The following is a 22,124-nucleotide window of genomic DNA, read 5'->3' on the forward strand; positions in this document are numbered from 1 at the left end:
AATTTAGCATAGTTTCTACTTTATGTGGTTTCTTTGTGTTTGTGGTTTCTGTGAAGATTTTTGAACACATAAAAAGTCGTTTATCGTCTTTGTATCATTGTATTAAACAGATGCTCAAAAGTAAATAACATGAAGATCAGTTGCTGTTATGGCCACAAATGAGACTGGAGGGATAAAGCAGGGTTTACGAGGTAAATATGGTCTTGCAAAGCTCTCTTCCTCTCTCTCTCCCTCTCTCTCTCTCTCTCTGTCACACTCTCTTGCACTTGACCTCTCATGCCTCTGTCTTAGACCATAACTCTGTTTTCGTCTATCCAACATACAGCCTACTCAAGTATGTGAGGACTATGCATTTAGGCTAAAGCAGCCACCGCTAGGAAACTGTTGCCCCACCAGGTAATGCAGTATAATTCCCAACCAGATGTTGGGTCCATGCACAGAGCTCGCTCATCTCAACGCCGTTACGATCCAAGTCTTTTATGTCAAATATTCAGTTTCTGACCAGTTCATCATATGACCAGTTACACACCTGATATGTTGCCCTGGTGATGTGAATGCACTACGGGAGCACTGTTTTACCCACAGATATAATGTAATTTGTGTTGTTCTTGAGGTCATTCTTGACAGACATTCAGTTTTGAGGAACACACACACACACATATTTATATATATACTGTATATACACACATACATATACATATTTATATACACACACACATACATATATACACATACATATATACCTAATTAATGTTTTTGTTAAATCTCTTTTCTCTATTTCAAATGAAAAAAATAAAGATGAGTTGTTCCCCACCAACACCTGTGTTGATGTGTAAACATCCTGCAGCCAACTGAGTTGAAAGAAAATCATTTTCTCACTTTGTGTCTGAGCTCCTGCTCTGATCAAGCTCACTCGCATCGAGTTCATCATGGTGGTTTTATCGGCTCTTGTACAGGATGTCAAAACGGGTTTTGACCCAGATGGTCTTTGTTGGCTCTGACGTTTTCATGGCTTTTGTGTTTTACATGTCTCCCACAAAGGAAGAGGGCGGTGCAAGTGTTTGTAAGGTCACCTCATGAGTGTATTTACTTTTTGTATTTTTCTCAGTCTGTACAAAATAAATTAACTGGAAAAGTTCTTGTGTGTCATCGGTTTAGGGTAAGATGTCTCCTCAAATGTTTCTAATTCTGCCTGTAAGAAAATCCCATTTTTCCACAGTTACATGACATTGAATCTCCACCATACAACTTGAGTACAACAAGCAATCGTTGCTGCTGATACCTGCTGCAGTCTCTGTCTATTTAACTAATTTGTGGCTGCAGTAGACAACTGTTCAAACAGCATTTCCTTTGTAATGCAGGTCTTTGTTGCCACAGTTGCATGTCAGCCAACAAATCTGCATAACTGTTCTTTGAAAGGTAGCTAACTGCACACAAATATTGAGCACGTGGGCAAAGAGTGAAAATAATTCTGCAAATAAAGCGTAGAAGTGTACAAAGAAGTTAACAGACTAGTTTAAGCTGATCTCCTTTTCCTTTGTGCGACTAACCTCCTGCTGTCAAGCTGCATGACTCAGGAAGTGTGATCTGAACACAGCTTTGACAATTCAAGCACATACAGACCACAATCACGATGTGCTTCATTTGAACGCAGTAACCTCTCTGCTGGTGCTGCATCCAAAACGTAAACTGACAAATGTAACATATCGCTTCAAATGTGAATGCTGCGCATATTCTGATCTTTTTACTGAATTCCCAATTAATTCTCTAGCCCACATATCAAACGTGTTCAGAGTGAGCACATGCTCAGGCTGCGTCCTGAGCCCTCCTCTCATTAGTTTCTGCAGGTGCTGACACCACGGTAACTTATCGCTAGACTATTTTGAAAGAATCATATGACCTGGTAAATAAATTAATTATTATTAAACTAACCTTTTCTCCGGTTCTTTACTGTGTTATTAACAGAGCCATGATGGAGGTGACCTCTGTTATGCTGCTGTCGGGTTAAAAAAAAAATCCCATTAATGATGGAACTTAGTATCAATTATAAAACTAAGAGGAAATGTAAACTATATATCAAAGTTAAATCAAAGGAAATCCAGTTAATTTAACTTTTTGGATACATTTTTTCCGAGGATGTGGAAATGGGTCTCTTTAACAAAAACAACTCAGTGTCCATAAAGACAATCTATAAATATTCTGCATGTTGAGCATGAATGTTACGTCTCACATTTACTTTTCACTGCTGCGGTGAAGGTGGCGCAAACCTCAGAGTTAAAGTTTCCATTAGTGGAAAAACAAGTCAGAAGTTGAATACAGGAAGGGCAGCCTGCTCGAGTCTTGCTTGAAAATTGACAGAAATAAAAAAATGTTTTTCAGTTTAGATCCACATCAAATGTACTCAACTCTAATAAGAGGCAATGTGGTTGTGGTTAGGTGTCGCAAACCACCACAAAGACAGACACTTTATCAGATCTGTACAAGGAAGGTTCAGGAATTTTGGTCTTTGGGAGTGGAGTTCCCGTGTCACCTTTGTTTTTTTCTGGATAGACGACTTTGTCCCACAGTCCAAAGGTTTTATGAAATTAATTTTGATGGGACAAAATTGGGCCTATATGGTGTCCATAGTTTGGGATCGACGTCAGCAGCTTTGCTATCTAAAGCTAGTAAAGTATGAGATAGTAAAGTATGTCATCAAAGATGGTGATGCTGATATTTCACCTACGCCTGTTATATTTAAATTCAAAAGCAAAGGTTCTACTGTATCCTTTCAACGGAACAGAATGGCTATGATTTCATTTGTGTTAAACAGTTAGTGTGAAATGTTTCCCAATCAGGACAAACAATACTATACTTTACTATATTTTTTAGCTGTTTCTTGTAAATGTACATATTGCATGACACAACCCCATCAGTGTGGCTACCAGTAAAAGATCAGCTCTGAGTCTAACTTTAGCTTTAACGTGTGCTTTGTCTGTGTGGCTGCTGACAGGAAGTCTATGCAGAGTTTCTGTTCAAAGCTGACCACAAAGAAGTAACAACCAAATATATTCCATTGTAGCGGCGTTCTCTTAAGAAAGGTTCTGTTGTGATCAGTCGAGTTAATTTCACAAGAGAAGAGGATCATGATCAACTACAACATAGCAGGATTCAACTGTTTCATCCAAATTTGTGCAGCAAGAGAGTGGTTTCATGCATGTTGGCTAATGTTGGCAAGATGAAATTTGGAGGATATATTATTATTGTAATGGTTCATGTGGAATTCATTGTTAAGAATATTCAGAGGATCCCATCAACATTAAAGCAATGGGGGCACAATTTTTTGTTGTAAGAGCAAAATCAACCCCTCTTTCAAACATTTTCCAGTTATGGTGAATAAAGGTGTGCTTATCTCTCTTGTGTTGCTAATTAAGTAGACCCCTCCCCCCCTTTTAAGCCAAATTCAAGAACTTTAACCCAGAAGCCAGGTGGTTTAAGAAATTGTTCTTAAGAAATTGCTTTTGACGTAATCTTCATCGTGTGGACTTGAGCTTGTTCGACAAGGTGCGAGCCACTCAGCACGTGTTCATGGTTTCCAAACAAGGGCAGTCAGTGTCACTTCTTGCTAGCCAATCAAATGAACTTTTTTCATGAATAGTGAATATATGGAGGATCTCAGCTCTGTTGCTCTGACTTTCCTGTTTTGAATTGTACCTATCTGGGCATTCATTCAGGGTGTCGTGGGATGATCAACTTTTGGCTCATCACTAGTTCTCCACTGGGGTCACCCAAGGATCGGTGCCGGGGCTGCTGCTCTTTACCATATACGCAACATTGCTCAGGCAAATCATCCCATGGTCTCCCATGGTGTTTTATACCACTGCTTTCCACATGGCACCCAGTTCTGCATCTCATTTTCCCCAGACTAACCCTCCGGCTCAGACTAGATCTCACCATGTCGCTCAGACATATCCGCATGGATGCAGGGCCACCACCTTCAACTTAACCATGGTGAAAATGAGCTCCTTCTTTCCTTGGCAAAACTATCCATTCATCAAAACATAGATCACAAAATTGGCCCCTGCCTGTTATCGAGGCTGTATGAAACCTTGGAGTCATGATTGTTGATCATCTGAGGTTTTGTGATCATGTAGCATCAGTCTCCCTGTCATCCCGTCACTTTGCCATATCCAGCCTCAGAAAAGCCAGGCCATTAAACCTACAAATGCTGATACAAGTCATGGTGATCTCCCATATTTCCACCAATTCAGATAGTCCAACGAAAGCAGGCCCATGCCACCTCACTGCTGATAGAGGTCTACTGTACCTGCCCACATTAAGATCATGTCATTCATGCTGACCGACAGACTAATACCTGAATCTGCTCCCTCTTACGTGAACAATCTTGTTTGAGCCCATGCTACCCCTCATTGCTGCATCATTTTCCAAAAGCTGTCTGTCATAATAATTAGTGAGCATTTACTGGATGCATTACTGCAACATGGAAAAAATAAAAAAGAATGATTGCTGGTTGGTTGGCTGGTTGGTTGTTGTTGATTGGTTAGAAATGATGCACATTATAACTCAACTCAAATTGAATTCTATTTATATATGAAGCAAAATCCTATTCTTAAGGTAATCCAAAGTTTTTTCTTGTGGGTTTTTTTAACCTTTAAATCTTCCTTTGATTTCTCCAACATCAATTTTATCAAGCAAATCTGACATTACAAGTGATCGTGTTTCCTGTATCTCACACCCTCGAGTCATCTCCGGCTGCCCAATCAGATACAAGTGCAGCATTTATCAGTTTAAAAAGGACCAGTCTTCTCTTCACTCAGCCCAAAACTTGGAGCAAGATGACATCTGCAAAGTTGATCTTCTGGCTGATATGTTTGGAGAAATTTGGTGAGGATTTATTTTTTGTTTATATTTTGTTTATTTATGGCATCATTTGCAAAATTCTAGATTTAAACATTAAACGGTGTTCATTTCTAATTGTATTTTGTTTTTAGCTCAGACAGCTACAATGGAATTTTCTCCATCTTTGAATTGGAAGACCAATTATATCTTGGTCAAACCTGGACAGAACCTGATTTTGCCGTGTCTTCACAGAGGTGCTGTTTCTACCAAGATCTCTTGGTTTAAAGAAACTCTGGGAGAGCAGCCGATTCTGATCTGTATGTACTTGATATCAAGTGAATATTGTAGCTGTGCTAATGACTTCAAAACCAATCCACGTTTCCAACTACATCCTGGTAACAATGGAACTAATCTGACAATAACAGATTTGAAGTTATCAGACTCAGCCACCTATTACTGTGTAAATCAGTATTTAAATGTATTTGACTTTACAGAAGGTTATAATGTCATTGTAGAGGGTTCAGGGTTGACCATAGATCAGCCAGCATCACAGTCTATCCAAGCAGAAGGTTCTGTGACGCTGAATTGTACAGTACATACTGGGTGGACTTGTGATGGGGATCACACTGTTTACTGGTTCAGAAACTCTGGACCATCTCAACTGGGACTCATGCACAGCCATACAGGCAGGAATAAGCAGTGTGAGAGGAAAACCAACACCTGTTTCTACAGCTTCTCCATGAAGAACCTGAACACTTCTCAGACTGGGACCTACATTTGTGCTGTTGCAGCATGTGGACACATTCTGTTTGGAAATGGAACCAAGCTGGTGTGTGGGGGTGAGTGCTCTAATTTTGTGCAGATTATTTTCTGTATATTGTAGAAATAATTTACATATTATCTAGTTTTAAAAATATTAAGCCAGCATCCAGTAATTTATTTAATTGTCCATAAAAAGGTTATCCTAATTAGCTTTGTTCAGTTGGTTTATATATAGTGTTTTATCGAAACATTTACCAGTTCAAACAGATATGGCCTAAATATCCCCCAATTCTCTGTTTACACAGAGCTTTCAGTATCTAAAATGAGGAGAAATTGTAACATTTAAAGCCTGGTTTGAATTGTACATGGACACCGTGACAGTCCTTTAATCAAATATTTATTTTAATTATTTATTATTTTAAAGTACACATAAAACCTAAACACAAACAGCAGTGGGACTGACTGACTGCATTTGTGTCCTCATCTGTTAACTCTGTCCTCTGTGTTATCTGCTTTATTATAAGTTGAGCTGGTAGCTACCAGTGAAACAGGAAGCTAGACAAAAAATGCCATGACTCCTTATGTTTGTTTTGTACACCTCCATCTAAAGGTAAGAAAACAATGCTTTAAATGCTTTTAGTACATGTACTACATGTTTTCTGTTGTATCAGGTGGCTAGTTCTTTTCTGTTTTTCTGCTAAAAACATGTTAAGATTTCATAGAACTGTGGTGGAGGATTTTATATAGACATCAGTGGTGCCCTGAAAATAAACAATGAGTTTAACATTATTTCCTGCTGTACTCAAGCAGCTGCTTTTTCACATAAGCTAACTTTCATCAGATGGCCTTGACAACATTAGAGAAGTTGTGATCCACCTAACAAATCTTCAATGTTTCCAAACTAGGAGAGTGAGTGTCACTTCTTCCTAGACAATCAACTTCACTTTTTGAATCATGAGTAGTGAATATATGGAGGATGTCAGCATTCATCTAGAGAGGTTCGTCACAATGGAATCACTAAATTTGTTTTTATTCGTCCTTTATGGTAAGTTTGATCATCTTGTGAACATTTTAATGACTTAATTCTAAACATCTACACATGAACTGTTCTAGGTAACTTTATTGGTTTCATTTATTCTTGACAGATGAAACATCCTCATTTGTGCATCCAGTGAGTGGTTTGTTTGTTAATGTCGGGGAAGCCAAAACTCATTTCCATATTTTAATGTCAATGCAGTCTTCAGCAAGGAATTCAAGAACTGCTGTTTTCAGTGAATATTACAGAGGGTAACTAGCAGTTTGAAATTGCAAATTTAGCATTTCAGACTCAGCAATGTATTACTGCATATATATGTATGCATTTCAGTTTGAAAAGATCTATATGGTCCATGTTATGAGTTTACATTTGACTGGTCCATCAGTCACCCTCAGAGTCTGTTCAGACAAACGGTTCTGTGACTCTGAACTGCAGAGTACATACTGGGACCTGTGATGAGGAAAACACTGTTTACTGGTTCAAGAAGTCAGGAGACTCTGAACTAGAGATCAATTACACCCATGGAGGCAAAGAAGAACAGTGTTTTGGGGGAGGATTAAAAAACACCTCTTTCTACAATTTTTCCATGAAGAACCTGAATATTTACAAGGCTGGGGCCTACTATTGTGCTGTTGCAGCATGTGGACGAATTCTGTTTGGAGGTGTGCAATGTTGAATGGAGAGCTAGTGTATGTTCTGGAGGGCAGGGGTAATGTGGCCTCCGGCATGAGTGTAGGTTATGAGAGGTTTCTGAAGATGCTAAAGTTTAATGAGGATTTAAGAAAACAGACTCCTGGTATGAATGGAGAGTTGGATATCATCAGCATAGCAGTGAAACAAAGACAGAAACAAGGAATGATGTTCGCAAGGGGGAAGATGTACTTCAAGAAATAGAGGTGCTCAACCACTGAGTCTTTGAGGGATTCCTTGTGAGATGGGTGGTGGATGAGGTGCATTTGTTAAATTTGATTGCTGATGGGTTTTTTTAAGGCAATGGTTTTATCAAAGGTAAATTGTGAGTGAGGTGTAGGGGCTGTAAATGGGGATTTTGTGGTGATGTTAAATTCACTTTTGCTCATCAGATTGTATATTTGGTATCTTGACTGGTATTCCTGCAGTCAGCCTGATCTATTTTCTGGCACAATACTTAACCAAAACTATTTTGACAGCATTGAAGTGAATTAGTTTATATTGTTAGCATCTTTTATCTTATTAGCATGTGTTATACTATATGTTTTTGTTTTATGTTACAGTTAGTTTAGAAGTTAGGGATAGTATATAATCTTTAGTAGGAATACACATAAGCAAGTCAGTTGACCCTTCTTTGACATGAATACTGCTTAGACAGTTGGAGCCAGGCAGACAGGAAATGGTAGACCCTCATCGTAAAATATGACAGCATAATTTACTGGTGATTGATAAGTTCCTGGACAGGAATAAGCCCTCTGACCTGGCCATCTGAGAAGACAATGGAGAAGGACTGCACCAACACCAAATGAGGCAGGAAGAAGAAGATGAAGTCACCCAAGAAGAAGGACTGGATTGGACTGAATTAGCATCAATAATTACATATGTCTTTCTATAAAAGACTGGGCCAAGGGATAGTTAGGTTGTCAGACTTCATGCCCTGACAGTTGACTTTGTTGTTGTTAGGGTTATGAACTGGCCCGGAGCTCTGTAATATTTGTATCTTGAATTGATTCTATGTGCGAAATACATTTTGAAATTGGCATTTGTTTACTTGAAGTCTTCATTTAAAGAACACGCGGATTGGCAGTGACACACGAGAGGTATTGCAATCCAACAGCATCAATACTCTATATCAATTGAAAATGCTTCAAAGAAGCAGGAGTTAACACATTGGACAGAAAAGGACAGAGAAATGTGAATAAAAGTGTTTACACTTATGTCAATCAGTGATGCTTCAGATAATCTTATGTTTCCTGACTCTACTACAGTAAGAGAGGCTGGGAGCACCCTGGATGGATCCCAGTTTGTTTGTTTTTTGAAAAGTAGTTGTAAAATAAAATTTGATGACATGTTTGACTATTCTTCTCTTTCTGTCCTCCCTCCTGCCCTAGTTTGTCATTTCCATCTCATTTACTCTGCTGACCATCAAAAGAATGGTCCTCCTACAGGAGCCTTGTCCTTTTGGAGGTTTATTCCTATTTCAAGTGAGGTTTTCCTTGCAATTTTTGCCTTTTAAGGGCTCAGGATCTGGGTTTCTGGAAAACGCTTTGAGACATTCTTGATTTTAAGAGAAAATTTAGCTGAACATTTAAATCACAGTCAATGAGAAAAATTCCAACACCAGAACTAGATTTGTTCCCTGTTCTGTCACATGCAAACATCATAGTCCATGAAGATTCCATTCCAAAATACTCTTTTTCTCTACTTTCCTTTCAAAAGGCATATCATGCACTCTCCTGGCTCATTCTCTACATTTCTTCTGACATTTGCTTTGATGTTGGTTAGTGAGTTGAATTGTTTGCGTTTTTGTTTTGATATTGGTGGATTGTAAATGTTGAAAACAAAACCAAATGATTGCTCTTCTTTTCTTGTCAAACACATCATACACCTTCCCTTAGCTAAAGAAATGCAAAGGTTATATGTTTGTTTAAAAATATTCTTAATATGTCAAATGTCATTTTCTCATTAGGGCCTTTTCCTATATCTCAAGATCTTTCACCTTTATTACATGTGATTGTGTTTCCTGTATGTCACACCCTCACGTCATGTTACGCTGTCCAATCAAACACAAGCTCTGCATTTATCAGTGTACAAAGAACCAGCCTTCTCTTCACTCAGCCCAATATCTGATGACAAGATGACATCTGCAAAGTTGATCTTCTGGCTGATGTGTTTGGAGAAATTTGGTGAGCATTTTTATGTGTTTTGTTTGTCTGTTTATAGCATCTATGTAAAATTGAAACATCAAACAGTCTTCTTTTCTGTTTGATTTTAGCTCAGACAGCTTCAATGGAATCTTTGAATTGGAAGACCAATTTTATCTTGGTCAAACCTGGACAGAACCTGACTTTGCCGTGTCTTCAAAAAGATAATGTTTCTCCCACGATCTATTGGTTTAAACAAACTCTGGGAGAGAAGCCGAGACTGATCTGTACATACAGGATATCAAGCGAAGATTGGAAATTTGTTAATGACTTCAAAACCAATCCACGCTTCCAACTACATCCTGGTAACAAAGGAGCTAATCTGACAATATCAGATTTGGAGTTATCAGACTCAGCCACCTATTACTGTGCAAATCAGTATTTAAATGTAGTTGACTTTACAGAAGGTTATAAAGTCATTGTAGAGGGTTCAGGGTTGACCATAGATCAGCCAGCATCACAGTCTATCCAAGCAGGAGGTTCTGTGACGCTGAATTGTACAGTACATACTGGGTGGACTTGTGATGGGGATCACACTGTTTACTGGTTCAGAAACTCTGGACAATCTCAACTGGGACTCATGTACAGCCATACAGGCAGGAATAAGCAGTGTGAGAGGAAAACCAACACCTGTTTCTACAGCTTCTCCATGAAGAACCTGAACACTTCTCAGACTGGGACCTACTATTGTGCTGTTGCAGCATGTGGACACATTCTGTTTGGAAATGGAACCAAGCTGGTGTTTGAGGGTGAGTGAGTTTGAAATAATTTCATTCAAAAGCTGTTAAAGTACTATTTTATGTGCAGATTGTTTCCATACGCCTGTAAAAATGCTAAAGCCAACATGACCTCAGTGTTAAAAGAAAAATCCAAAATGTATCTTAATTTCTTAATTGCTCTATGTTTAAACACATAGAGCAATTTATAGCAACATGAACCTTAAGTTCTAAGTTCATACAGTAATAAAATGTATGCTGTTTGAATTTTACACCACAGCAGCACATTAAAAACATTTGTGGTCAAAGTATCACTTTAACTCATATTTTTGTTATGTCAGTATATATTCTCTTTAAATACTGTTATTTTATAAAATAATGTGTGAATGGTGATGCCTGTAGTTTCGCTGAATTAGAAAATAATGACATCATAACTGCCGTGATATAAAGTGAGAAGACAAATATGTGTAAAGACCTAAATAATTATCTGAAACGGTATGGCGGATATCACAATTTCTGATGCCTGTCGTTACAGATAAAGGAAACTATCTTGTTTTGGTGTATTTCCTCAGTGCGACCTGGATATTTACCATCATCGTGGTTATTTTATTAACCATTTCACTTTATATGACGAAAAAGAGAAACAGCCAACACTCTCTGGGTAACTGATGTAATATATTTGGATATTCTTAAAAATAATATATAAATGAATGTTGCATTCTGTGTTTCAAAGACTTGAAGTCAGGGATCCCAGACTCACCCACAGCAAACCCAGCGGTGAATATCATTTTGATTATTTTTAAAAAAAAATTATTTAAATGTGTGTATATATGTTTTTTAATCCTCTTTATTTGCCTGGACCAATTTTGTTGTGGGCAATTGCCGTTTCATTTTATTACCAGGGCAACCAAAAGGAAGACAACATCCATTATGCCGCTTTGAGAGCCAACCAGTCCAACAGATCGAGGAAGCAGAAGAACAGACAGAATGAATGTGTGTACTCTACTGTGAGGTCGTAGATGTTGTCCCTTTGTCATTACAGCTCATCACAGGAACAGTAATAATACCATTTTAAACCAATGTTGGAGCTTTTTTGTGCTGTGTTTTAATAATTAGTGTGCATTTCCTTGTAAATTTTACCATTTGTACACTTTCATTTGGAGAGTCAATTAAACACGTTTTGCTTAATGAATTTTGTTTATTCTTGCCATATCCAAATTGATATTCAATTACTTTAACACCATAAATACATTGAGGTATAGATTGTACAGTGGTCACAAAAGCTTTAATTTTCTTATCCAACCTGGAAAGATTAATTTTTATACACATTTAAGGCAAATGTATGTGCACAAAATACTAATAATAATATGACTAATTACTAATAATTAGTCCAAAAAATATACCAGTGGCTGGAAAAGGCCAGACTGAAAGACAGCACAGAGCCAGTAACCATGGCTACACAAGAACAGGCCCTGAACACCAGAGCAATAGAGGCCAGGGTCTCCCATACCAGACAAGATCCCAGGTGTGGGCTGTGTAGAGAAGCCCCTGAGACAGTCTAGCACATCACAGCAGGGTGCAAGATATTGTCAGGCAAGGCATACATGGAGCGACATAACCAGGTGGCTGGCATAGTGTACAGGAACATCTGCCCTGAGTATGGGCTGGAGGTCCCAGGGTCCGGGTGGGAGACACCCTCGAAAGTACTGGAGAACAAGCAGGCCAAGATCCTGTGGGACTTCCAGATCAAGACTGACAGGATGGTGGTGGCCAATCAGCCTGACATAGTGGTGGTGGATAAACACTGGAAGGTAGTGGTGGTGATAGATGTAGCAATCCCAAGTGATAGCAACATCAGAAAGAAGGAACACAAGAAGCTGGAAAAATACCAAGGGCTGAAAGAGGAGAGAGAGAGAATGTAGGGTGTGAAGGCAACAGTGGTCCCAGTAGAGATTGGAACACTAGAGGCAGTAACACCCAACCTGAGTAGATGGCTCCAGCAGATACCAGGAAGCACATCAGAGATCTCTGTCCAGAAGAGCGCAGTCCTAGGAACAGCTAAGATCCTGCGCAGAACCCTCAGACTCCCAGGCCTCTGGTAGAGGACCCAAGTCTGGAGAAGGCACCACCCAGGGGGGTGAAGAAGAGAATTTTTATTTTGTTTTTTTTCTTTAAAAAATAAATAAATAAAATATATATATATACCGGTATAGATAGATAGATAGATAGATAGATAGATAGATAGATAGATAGATAGATAGATAGACAGACAGACAGACAGACAGACAGACAGACAGACAGACAGACAGACAGACAGATAGATAGATAGATAGATAGATAGATAGGTACTCTGTTGTAATGGAAAATACGCTGTACCGTAGTGTGGTGAGTCAGTGTCATGCCAATACTGTGTGGTGAAAAGCGCTGAAACATGTGACTTGTGCTATGTTTATTTTTCACTTATCTAATTTAGATTGTTATCTGCCAGGTCATCTCACTGTGGTTACAAGCATTTGACAGTCTCTCTCATTTAGCCAGAAATTGACTGTGATAGGCAGTTTCCTCCTGTTCTACATAAACAACATATATTTACTTAGATATTCCCCACTACGATGAGGACACCCTTAACTATACCTCAGTTTTGCATGTGGTGCCATTAATGTTTGGCACTTCATTTCCTGTCTAAGTCACATTAAACCTTGGCTGGCCTTTGACCTATTGGTACTTCAAATTTTGAATTATGGTCATTTCAACCTGTGGACTCAGCACAAAAAGATGATCTACCCCACAAAAATACTTTTTCTGCCAAAAACACATTTATTTGGGCATGGGATAATATTGTTAGATTGACTAAAATGTCAAAAGTTAAACTAGACTCATTGTGTCGATTTGACACATTTTGTATTAAAAATGCGAGTTTATGCCCATTGTGGCTCAAACCTATGAGAATCAAATTATGTTTCTGGCTGAGATGGCGGCCAATGTCGGATGTGAAGGAGCTTTCTTCAAGAACAGCTTTTGTTCACCTCACCCCTCCTATAAAAACTGGGACTTCACTCTCCTCAGCACCACCTGCTGGGTAAACAACTCAAACTGGTACCACCATGGTTGTGATAAATTAACTTTCTGTGGCAAACGTGTCCAGGCTACTGGTACTGTCAGAATCACTCATGCTCAGGTCAGCTCTTAAGCTAGCTTAAGTATTGATGTATATTTAAGATGTCTGTTTGTGTTTTCATGTGTGTGAGTATTACGCATGGTGGAGGGGGTGAGGGGCATTTGTTTTGTTAAGAATTCCACATGTTACCCAGGCATTTGTAATTTTATCCTCCTGTAACACAATTTATTCTAGAATTGCTAGACACAATATCCATAGCTAGCATGATGTTGATTTTACTGCCTGCACCAGAAGCCTAAAACTGTTAATATTGGAACTCTAAATCTCACAGAAGCCAGATGGCTGCAGGTAACGCTTTGTCAAAGGTATCAAAGATTGGACTCGTCGATAAAGGGGCTTGAGCTTTCTTTTCACAGACTTCAGTACAGATGAGAAGTCGTTAAATGATATTAGGATGTCATGAGAGAAAATACAATATCCATGTATTTGAATTTAAAAATGCTTTGCATTGCTACAAAAACAATGTGTATATTCTCCAAACTTTTCTGCACAACTGCATTTAATTGTGTATATACAGTATGAACAGAGAATTTTTTTTCACCATTTATACACATATCCATACAACAGAAGTGACTATTTTTTTAATAAAAATGTGAGTGTCTTATCAAACAAAGCAAAACACTGATAAATGTGTGTCTACAAAGGTGACGAACCTTTGGGTGTATGATGCAATATCTCAGAGGTACACACATTCAAGACGGAAGCAATTGTGTAGTCTTCTTTCCTTAATAGGTCAAACGGGCCAACCAATCACATGCAGTTTTATTGGTTAAGAGCAAAAAGGGGACCAACATGTCTCTACACCGCCTTTGCACTTTAGACACAATGACATCGTTTCAGAGATTATGCTGTCTGATGTGTGTGTTCTTGGGAAACATTGGTAAGTGCTGATTTTAGGGCTTTTCTAAATGAAAGTATTGTTTTTGTTCTTTGTTGTCTCAAAATAGGCTGAAACATATGTGATTTACTTTTTCTCTCCAGTCCATGGGGACAATACGAAGTTGTCCATCCCCATTCGTCAAGATGCTGATTTTCTATCAGCGGACGTTGGTGACAATGTTACTTTAAAATGTTTCTATGAAGACAGTTTTACAAAAACCCTTTACTGGTATAAGCAAGTGATAGGCCAGAAACCAAAGCTAATGTCTAGCTTCTATTTATTTGGTCAAAAAGCTTCCTTTACGGATGAATTTAGAAACAGCACACGTTTCCAACTGGTTACTGAAAATCTCCAGCATCACTTGACAATTTCAGATTTACGTGTTGCTGACTCCGCTACCTATTACTGCTTAGCAAGCAACTTTTTTGAATATCAGTTTCACGACGGCACAACTGTCAGTGTAAGGGGGTCAGGTTTTAATGTTCCAACTTCAGTGCATCAGTTGGCGTCTGGCACAATTCAATCAGAAGATTCCATGATGCTGAACTGCACAGTTCATACTCCAACCTGCGATGAAGAACATGCTGTTTACTGGTTCAGAAACTCTGGAGAATCTCTACCAGGAGTTATTTTCACCAGTGCAGTCAGAAGGAATAACAAGTGTGACAGGAAAACCAACAGCTGTTTCTTCAACCTATCCCTAAAGAACATGAATAAGTCTCAGACTGGGACCTACTATTGTGGTGTCGCATCCTGTCAAAGCATTGTGTTTGGAGCTTTTACCAAGGTGGAATTTGAGGGTGAGTTTTATTCTAACTTTATGATTCCAATGTTATGACTTGGACTCAAGATTCGGGAGTTTAAAATGATTACTTTACTACTATTACTTGTCCATTGTGAAGGCAGACTTGACACAATGCAAAAAAAAAGTACAATTTAAAAAAAAAACAAATTCAATCAAATTCAGAAATGTTGTCCTGAAAACATTGAAACTAGACAGGGAATTTAACTTGGATTTCAAATCTGAACATGATAAACAATGATTAGGTCAACTTAAATTGATAGTAAAAGCTCCACTTTCCAATTCCACTAATTGGTAACTTTGGATTGGAACTAAGAATCGTGTCACTTGAGACGAACTGACTTAACGAATACTTGTTCAAGCTACCTCTTCTTCCCTCACCGAAAGTTTGACCTCTGCTGCCGTGTCTGCTGCCGTGTGCATCTACAGATCAGAAAGACTCTCTGGTCTTGTTTTACTTCCTGTGTGGTGCATCATCATTCAGCATATTTCTGGTAGTGTATCTGGCCTTCTCGGTGTGCATGATGAACAATCACAGCTGCAATTGTGAAGGTATAATCAATTGCACTTCCTGTTTTCAATCATGTTGTCTAACATGATTTTTTTCACAGTTTTAGCATTCATTTTATGTTTCAGAATTGTTTCAGAAAAGATTGTCACCTCTGTCCAAACCAAAGGTATTTTTTATTAGTCAGAATAAAGTCGTTCATTAAATATTCAAAAGGCACTGACTTTATTGTTGTCATTTTCAGGATTGTCCAGATGCAGATGGTTCTGTTTTGTGGAAGAAGAAGATGAACAGAGAACATACCTGGACTGAATGTGTTTACTTCAGTGTAAAGCAGTAGAATAGAAAAATGACCATTTTCAACAATTTTAGATATCCTGTAGTTTCAGAAAACTCACAAAATAGAAAAAAGCTCTTCTGTGGTTGATTTATAGATATTTGATTTATTGTGTACATTCTACATTGTTCAGGATGTTCAGGATCCTTGGTACAATAAAGGAGGAAATAACCAATACACCCTTGATTGTCTTGTCCTCCAACTACCAACGAATCATGGTGGAGGAGCTTAAGTGTCCAGGGACACACAAGGATAAAAAGGAGCTCAAGGAAATCCTCAGCAGAAAGAAGAGTTCCTTTTTCACATGCTCTGATTCTGACAAGAAGGAAGTCAATAGAAAAATCAAGTTTTAAACTAATCCTGTACTTATATATTTTATCCTGCAGTCAATATTCTTCTAAAATAAGCTTCAAATAAAGTTGCAACCCTTTATTGTCTAAAATGTCCAAATGTGTTTTTTGTAACAGTCAGAATCTGTTTATTTATGGTGCTGCAGCTATGACGGCAATACTTGTACATACGTGCATGGTGGGCTTGGCTTTTCCCCTTCTGTCTTGGTGGTTTCAAACAGGAAGTCTTTGCTGTGTCTTAACACACAGCAGTCTAACTACATCGCTTCACTGTCTTGACTTTGGCATTCAAATACAACAACTAGTGTAAGGAAAATGACATTGCTGTAATGTTAATGTGATCCCCATTGGAGTAACATCGATACATGTTCTTGTCATTAGTGTTGTTGCCGCTGGCTTTAAGTACATTAATCTGTCTAATTGTCTGTATACAATAGCTTTTTTTTTAATGTGTCACACAGCATGTCTTAAACCATGCTGTTCACTTCATTATATAGGTTTTGTTTAATATGAAGGTTTATAAATTGACTAACCCATGATTGTATAGGCTAAAATAACATAATATTCCAATTCCTCTGATATACTCCGTGTTGATTCTATCCACATGCAACAGAAAGTGCCTACATCTTCATCACTTCTTCCTCCAGTTTCTCTTGCTGTCTTCTCCTCAGGGCCACTGTCTCGAAAGCATCCAGCACACCTGACTAACCACTCTCTTGTGCACCTTCCCTTTTCTTCTCGCAGATGGTCTTGTCTCACATTTCACACCTGACACGTCTCTGTATCCTTTCCAACCTGCTTGCACAAGTCTCTCCACCTCTTTTCCCACACTGTCCATTGCTCTAGATTGTTTAGTCCAGCTAGTAATAGCACTCCACTGCATCAAAAGCAGCACTGAGGTCCAGCGGAACCACCATAGAAACCTGAGTCACCACCACCACCTCAAGAATTTTAGAGATCAAAGGAAGGTGGGTTATAGGCCTATAATTTTCTAGCACATCAGGATCCAGTGATGACTTTTTAAGAAACTGTTTAATCACTGCCACCTTGTAGGACCGGGCTACATAACCTGTCACGCTTTAAGAAAAATAAGATGTTCTAACATTATGGGGGGCCTTTTTTATAAACTACTAGGCAGTCTTTCCAGACTTTTTCAGGGGGCCACAGAATTAAGCATGATTCTCAGTGAGGCTGCTGCACATTCAGCAACAGAGTCGACCTCAGCAGGGCTAAGATTATAATGATTGATCCCTGGGGAAACCCATGGTGGTCCTGGGATTAGCACAGCAATTGTTTCCTTAAACTTAGCTACAGCATTATCTGAAAGGCATCTGCTATAGTAAGACTGTGTTCTGAACACAGCCATTTCTAAAGCTGTCATTCACAACGTCTACATGGATATAAAAGTCTCTAAAAATAATGACTTTACTTATTCTGAGGACCAAGTCAGATAAAAACTGAGAGAACTGAGACAGGAACTCTGAATGTGGCCCAGCAGGGGGCCGATATACAAATAAAAACAAAAGTGGCTTTTCTGTCCTCCAATTGGGTCAGATGGGTAATGCCTAAAGTCAGGCTTTCAAATGAACTGGAGCAATGTTTGGATCTAGGATTAATTAATAACTTGGTGTGATATATTGCTGCCACTCCCCCTCTTCAACCAGTACCACAAGGAATATGGTAATTAAGATGGGTAGGAGGAGTAGATTCATTTAAGCTAACATATTTTAAAGTCAGGTCTCAGTAAAAAAAAAAAAAATCAATGTGATGATCCGCTATCAGGTTGTGCACTAACAGGGATTTACACAAAATAGATCTAATATTTAACATTCCACTTTTAATTGTGCTGTTAGTGTATTCTATTTGTGCTTTGGTATTCAGTTTAATAAGATTATGGTGACTGACCGCTCCCTTGCTCTGTGCTTGGTGAACTTTTAATAGTGGAACAGAGATTACCTCTATAGTGTTAAATATGTTATTGTTGGTGGATGAGGGTTCTACAGAAGCAGCAGAGAGGTGTGTAAGACTACAACTCTGCATCCTGATCTGGACCCTGGTTTGTCAGGTCACTTTGGGTCTAATAAATTTGGCCAAGTTACTAGAAATGAGAGAGGCTTCATCCCGGGTGGGATGGACACTGTCTCTCCTAATCAGACCAGGTTTTCCCCCAAAACTGTTCCAATTGTCGACAAAAGACGCCTGCTTTTTGGGGCACCACCGTGAAAGCCATCGACAAAGTGACGACAAATGACTAAACATTTCATCATTTGTCAGATTGGAAAGGGGACCAGAGAATCCTGGGGAGTCTGACATCTTGTGTAATTACAAACCAACGCTGCGTTAACTTTGGTGAATTCCGACTGACGAAGCCCGGTGTCGTTTGCACTGACGCGAATAATAACTTTACCACATTTAAGATTTCTTATCGCCAGCAGCTTTAGATTGGCTTCTATGTCACCCGCTCTGGCCCCTGGAATGCGCCTAACTATGGTCGCCAGTGTCGGCTTCACATAGCGCAAAACAGTTGCCAATTACCAGAGTCAGTTTTTCAGCAGGTGTGTCACTGAGTGGGGAAAAACGGTTAGTCATGGGAAGCAGTTGGTGGTGCACAGTGGACCTCTGGTTTGGGCTATGTTCCTGTCACTCAACCACCCTGGCTAACCAGCTACTCGGTTGATGGGACAGCTAGCTTTAATGACACTAGGCAGCTTCACATCAGCTACCTTCTCCTGGCTACCTGACACAACTCCAGACAACTCCAAGTTGCAGAACCATGTCTCAATCTTACTGAGTCTTGCCTCCAGAGCCATTAAAATAACTGCATTTTCTGCATCTATTACCTTAAGTAAAGGAGTCAGAGGAACTAGACATTTCCCACTCTGAACGGACACAGGGTGAGAGACCGGGTAAAACAGATGGTGAGGCCATGCTCGTGCTAATACTCAGTGGATTTGGCAGATCAAAATATCCTATTGACAAACGTGAGCTGTGTATTTGTTGAATGTGATTTTCCCCCCTTCTTGTAGTCAAGTAACTAAAATTGCCCAAGTACTTAATTTTAAATAAAGTGAACCCAGCACACACCGTGTACCAACGAGCTATTGGGTAAGTGACGCAATACATTACCCAACAGAAGTTCTGCTGTCCCTCCCAACATTGCTGATCCTCTCCCATGGTGTTTTATACCACTGCTATGCAGATGAGACCCAACTAAACCCCTCATTTCCCCCAGATGAACCCTCAGTCTCAGACTAGATCTCAACCTGTCTCTCAGACGTATCCTCATGGATGCAGAACCACCACCTTCAACTTAACCTTGGTGAAAATGAGCTCCTGTTTTCCTCGACCAAACAATCCATTTGTCACAACATTGATAAGAAAATTGACTCGTTGCCTCTTGCTCCTACCGAGGCTGTTCAAAACCTTTGAATCATGATTTATCATCAGATGTTTTCTGATAATGCAGCATCAGTTTCCCTGTCATCCCGTCATTTTGCCATATCCAACCTCAGAAAAACAAGGCCATTGAACCCACAAATGCTGATACAAACCATTGTGATCTCCCTTATTGCCACCACTTTAGATAGTCCAGCTGAAGTGGTGACACCACCCCATTGCTGATAGAGGTCTACTGTACCTGCCCGCATTAATATCATGTCATTCATGCTGACCGACAGACTAATACTTGAATGTGCTCCGTCTTACACTGACAATCTTGTTCATTTAAGACAAGCCCATGCTACCCCTCATGCAACATGGAATTTTTTTATTTATTTTTTTTAAAAAAAGAATGATTGCTGGTTGGCTGGTTGTTGTTGATTGTTTGGAAATGTGGCACATTAACCCAAAACAACGACTCAAATGAAATTGAATTACATTTATATATTTAGCTAAATTCTTTTCTAAAAGTACTGGTCTTTACTTGTAGATTTGTTTAAACTTTAAATCTTTCTTTGATTTCTCCAACAATTTTATCCAGCAAATCTTTCACCTTTATGGCTGGATTACATGTGATTGTGTTTCCTGTATGTCACACCCTCACGTCATGTTACGCTGTCCAATCAAACACAAGCTCTGCATTTATCAGTGAACAAAGAACCAGCCTTCTCTTCACTCAGCCCAATATTTGATGACAAGATGACATCTGCAAAGTTAATCTTCTGGCTGATGTGTTTGGAGAAATTTGGTGAGCATTTTTATGTGTTTTGTTTGTCTGTTTTTAGCATCTATGAAAAATTGAAACATCAAACAGTCTTCTTTTCTGTTTTAGCTCAGACAGCTTCAATGGAATCTTTGAATTGGAAGACCAATTTTATCTTGGTCAAACCTGGACAGAACCTGACTTTGCCGTGTCTTCAAAAAGATAATGTTTCTCCCATGATCTATTGGTTTAAACAAACTCTGGGAGAGAAGCCGAGACTGATCTGTACACACAGGATATCAAGCGAAGATTGGAAATTTGTTAATGACTTCAAAACCAATCCACGCTTCCAACTACATCCTGGTAACAAAGGAGCTAATCTGACAATATCAGATTTGGAGTTATCAGACTCAGCCACCTATTACTGTGCAAATCAGTATTTAAATGTAGTTGACTTTACAGAAGGTTATAAAGTCATTGTAGAGGGTTCAGGGTTGACCATAGATCAGTCAGCATCACAGTCTATCCAAGCAGGAGGTTCTGTGACGCTGAATTGTACAGTACATACTGGGTGGATTTGTGATTGGGATCACACTGTTTACTGGTTCAGAAACTCTGGACCATCTCAACTGGGACTCATGTACAGCCATACAGGCAGGAATAAGCAGTGTGAGAGGAAAACCAACACCTGTTTCTACAACTTCTCCATGAAGAACCTGAAAACTTCTCAGACTGGGACCTACTATTGTGCTGTTGCAGCATGTGGACACATTCTGTTTGGAAATGGAACCAAGCTGGTGTTTGAGGGTGAGTGAGTTTGAAATAATTTCATTCAAAAGCTGTTAAAGTGCTATTTTATGTGCAGATTGTTTCCATACGCCTGTAAAAATGCTAAAGCCAACATTACCTCAGTGTTATGCTGTTTGGATTTTACAGCACAGCAGCACATTAAAAACATTTGTGGTCAAAGTATCACTTTAACTCATATTTTTGTTATGTCAGTATAGATTCTCTTTAAATACTGTTATTTTATAAAATAATGTGTGAATGGTGATGCCTGTAGTTTCGCTGAATTAGAAAATAATGACATCATAACTGCCGTGATATAAAGTGAGAAGACAAATAGGTGTAAAGACCTAAATAATTATCTGAAACAGTATCGCAGATATCACAATTCCTGATGCCTCTCGTTACAGATAAAGGAAACTATCTTGTTTTGGTGTATTTCCTCAGTGTGACCTGGATATTTACCATCATTGTGGTTATTTTATTAACCATTTCAGTTTATATGACGAAAAAGAGAAACAGCCAACACTCTCTGGGTAACTGATGTAATATATTTTGAATATTCTTAAAAATAATAAATAAATGAATGTTACAGTCACAGCTGCAATTATAAAGGTATGATTAATTACACTTCTGGTCTTCTTTTAGATAGTAATTTTACATTTCTAACATTCCATTTTATTTTTCAGAATCGCATGTAAGACTCTCACCTCTATTCAAACCAAAGGTATTTTCTATTAGTCAGAATAAAGTCGTTCATTAAATATTCAAAAGGCACTGAGTTCATTGTTGTCATTTACAGGATCGTCCAGATGCAGATGGTTCTGTTTTGTGGAAGAAGATGAACAGAGAACATACCTGGACTGAATGTGTTTACTTCAGTGTAAAGCAGTAG

The 22,124-nt window shown here is 38.8% G+C and overlaps 2 protein-coding genes across 2 annotated transcripts; both read left to right on the forward strand.

The window, feature by feature from the left end:
- Positions 1 to 8,770: 8,770 nt before the first annotated feature.
- On the forward strand, positions 8,771 to 11,435 carry LOC115248513 (uncharacterized). The gene is made up of 5 exons (XM_029832290.1): positions 8,771 to 9,513; positions 9,603 to 10,280; positions 10,783 to 10,908; positions 10,981 to 11,024; positions 11,150 to 11,435. Exons 1-5 carry the CDS (start codon positions 9,465 to 9,467, stop codon positions 11,264 to 11,266), a joined length of 1,014 nt encoding a protein of 337 aa, XP_029688150.1. The 5' UTR covers positions 8,771 to 9,464; the 3' UTR covers positions 11,267 to 11,435.
- A 9,004-nt stretch (positions 11,436 to 20,439) lies between these two features.
- Positions 20,440 to 22,124, forward strand: LOC115248515 (uncharacterized). The gene is made up of 5 exons (XM_029832291.1): positions 20,440 to 20,488; positions 20,573 to 21,250; positions 21,640 to 21,765; positions 21,919 to 21,956; positions 22,032 to 22,124. The coding sequence occupies exons 1-5, from the start codon at positions 20,440 to 20,442 to the stop codon at positions 22,122 to 22,124; spliced, it is 984 nt and encodes a 327-aa protein (XP_029688151.1).

Source organism: Takifugu rubripes, unplaced genomic scaffold, assembly GCF_901000725.2.
Source record: "Takifugu rubripes unplaced genomic scaffold, fTakRub1.2, whole genome shotgun sequence".
NCBI lineage: Eukaryota > Metazoa > Chordata > Actinopteri > Tetraodontiformes > Tetraodontidae > Takifugu > Takifugu rubripes.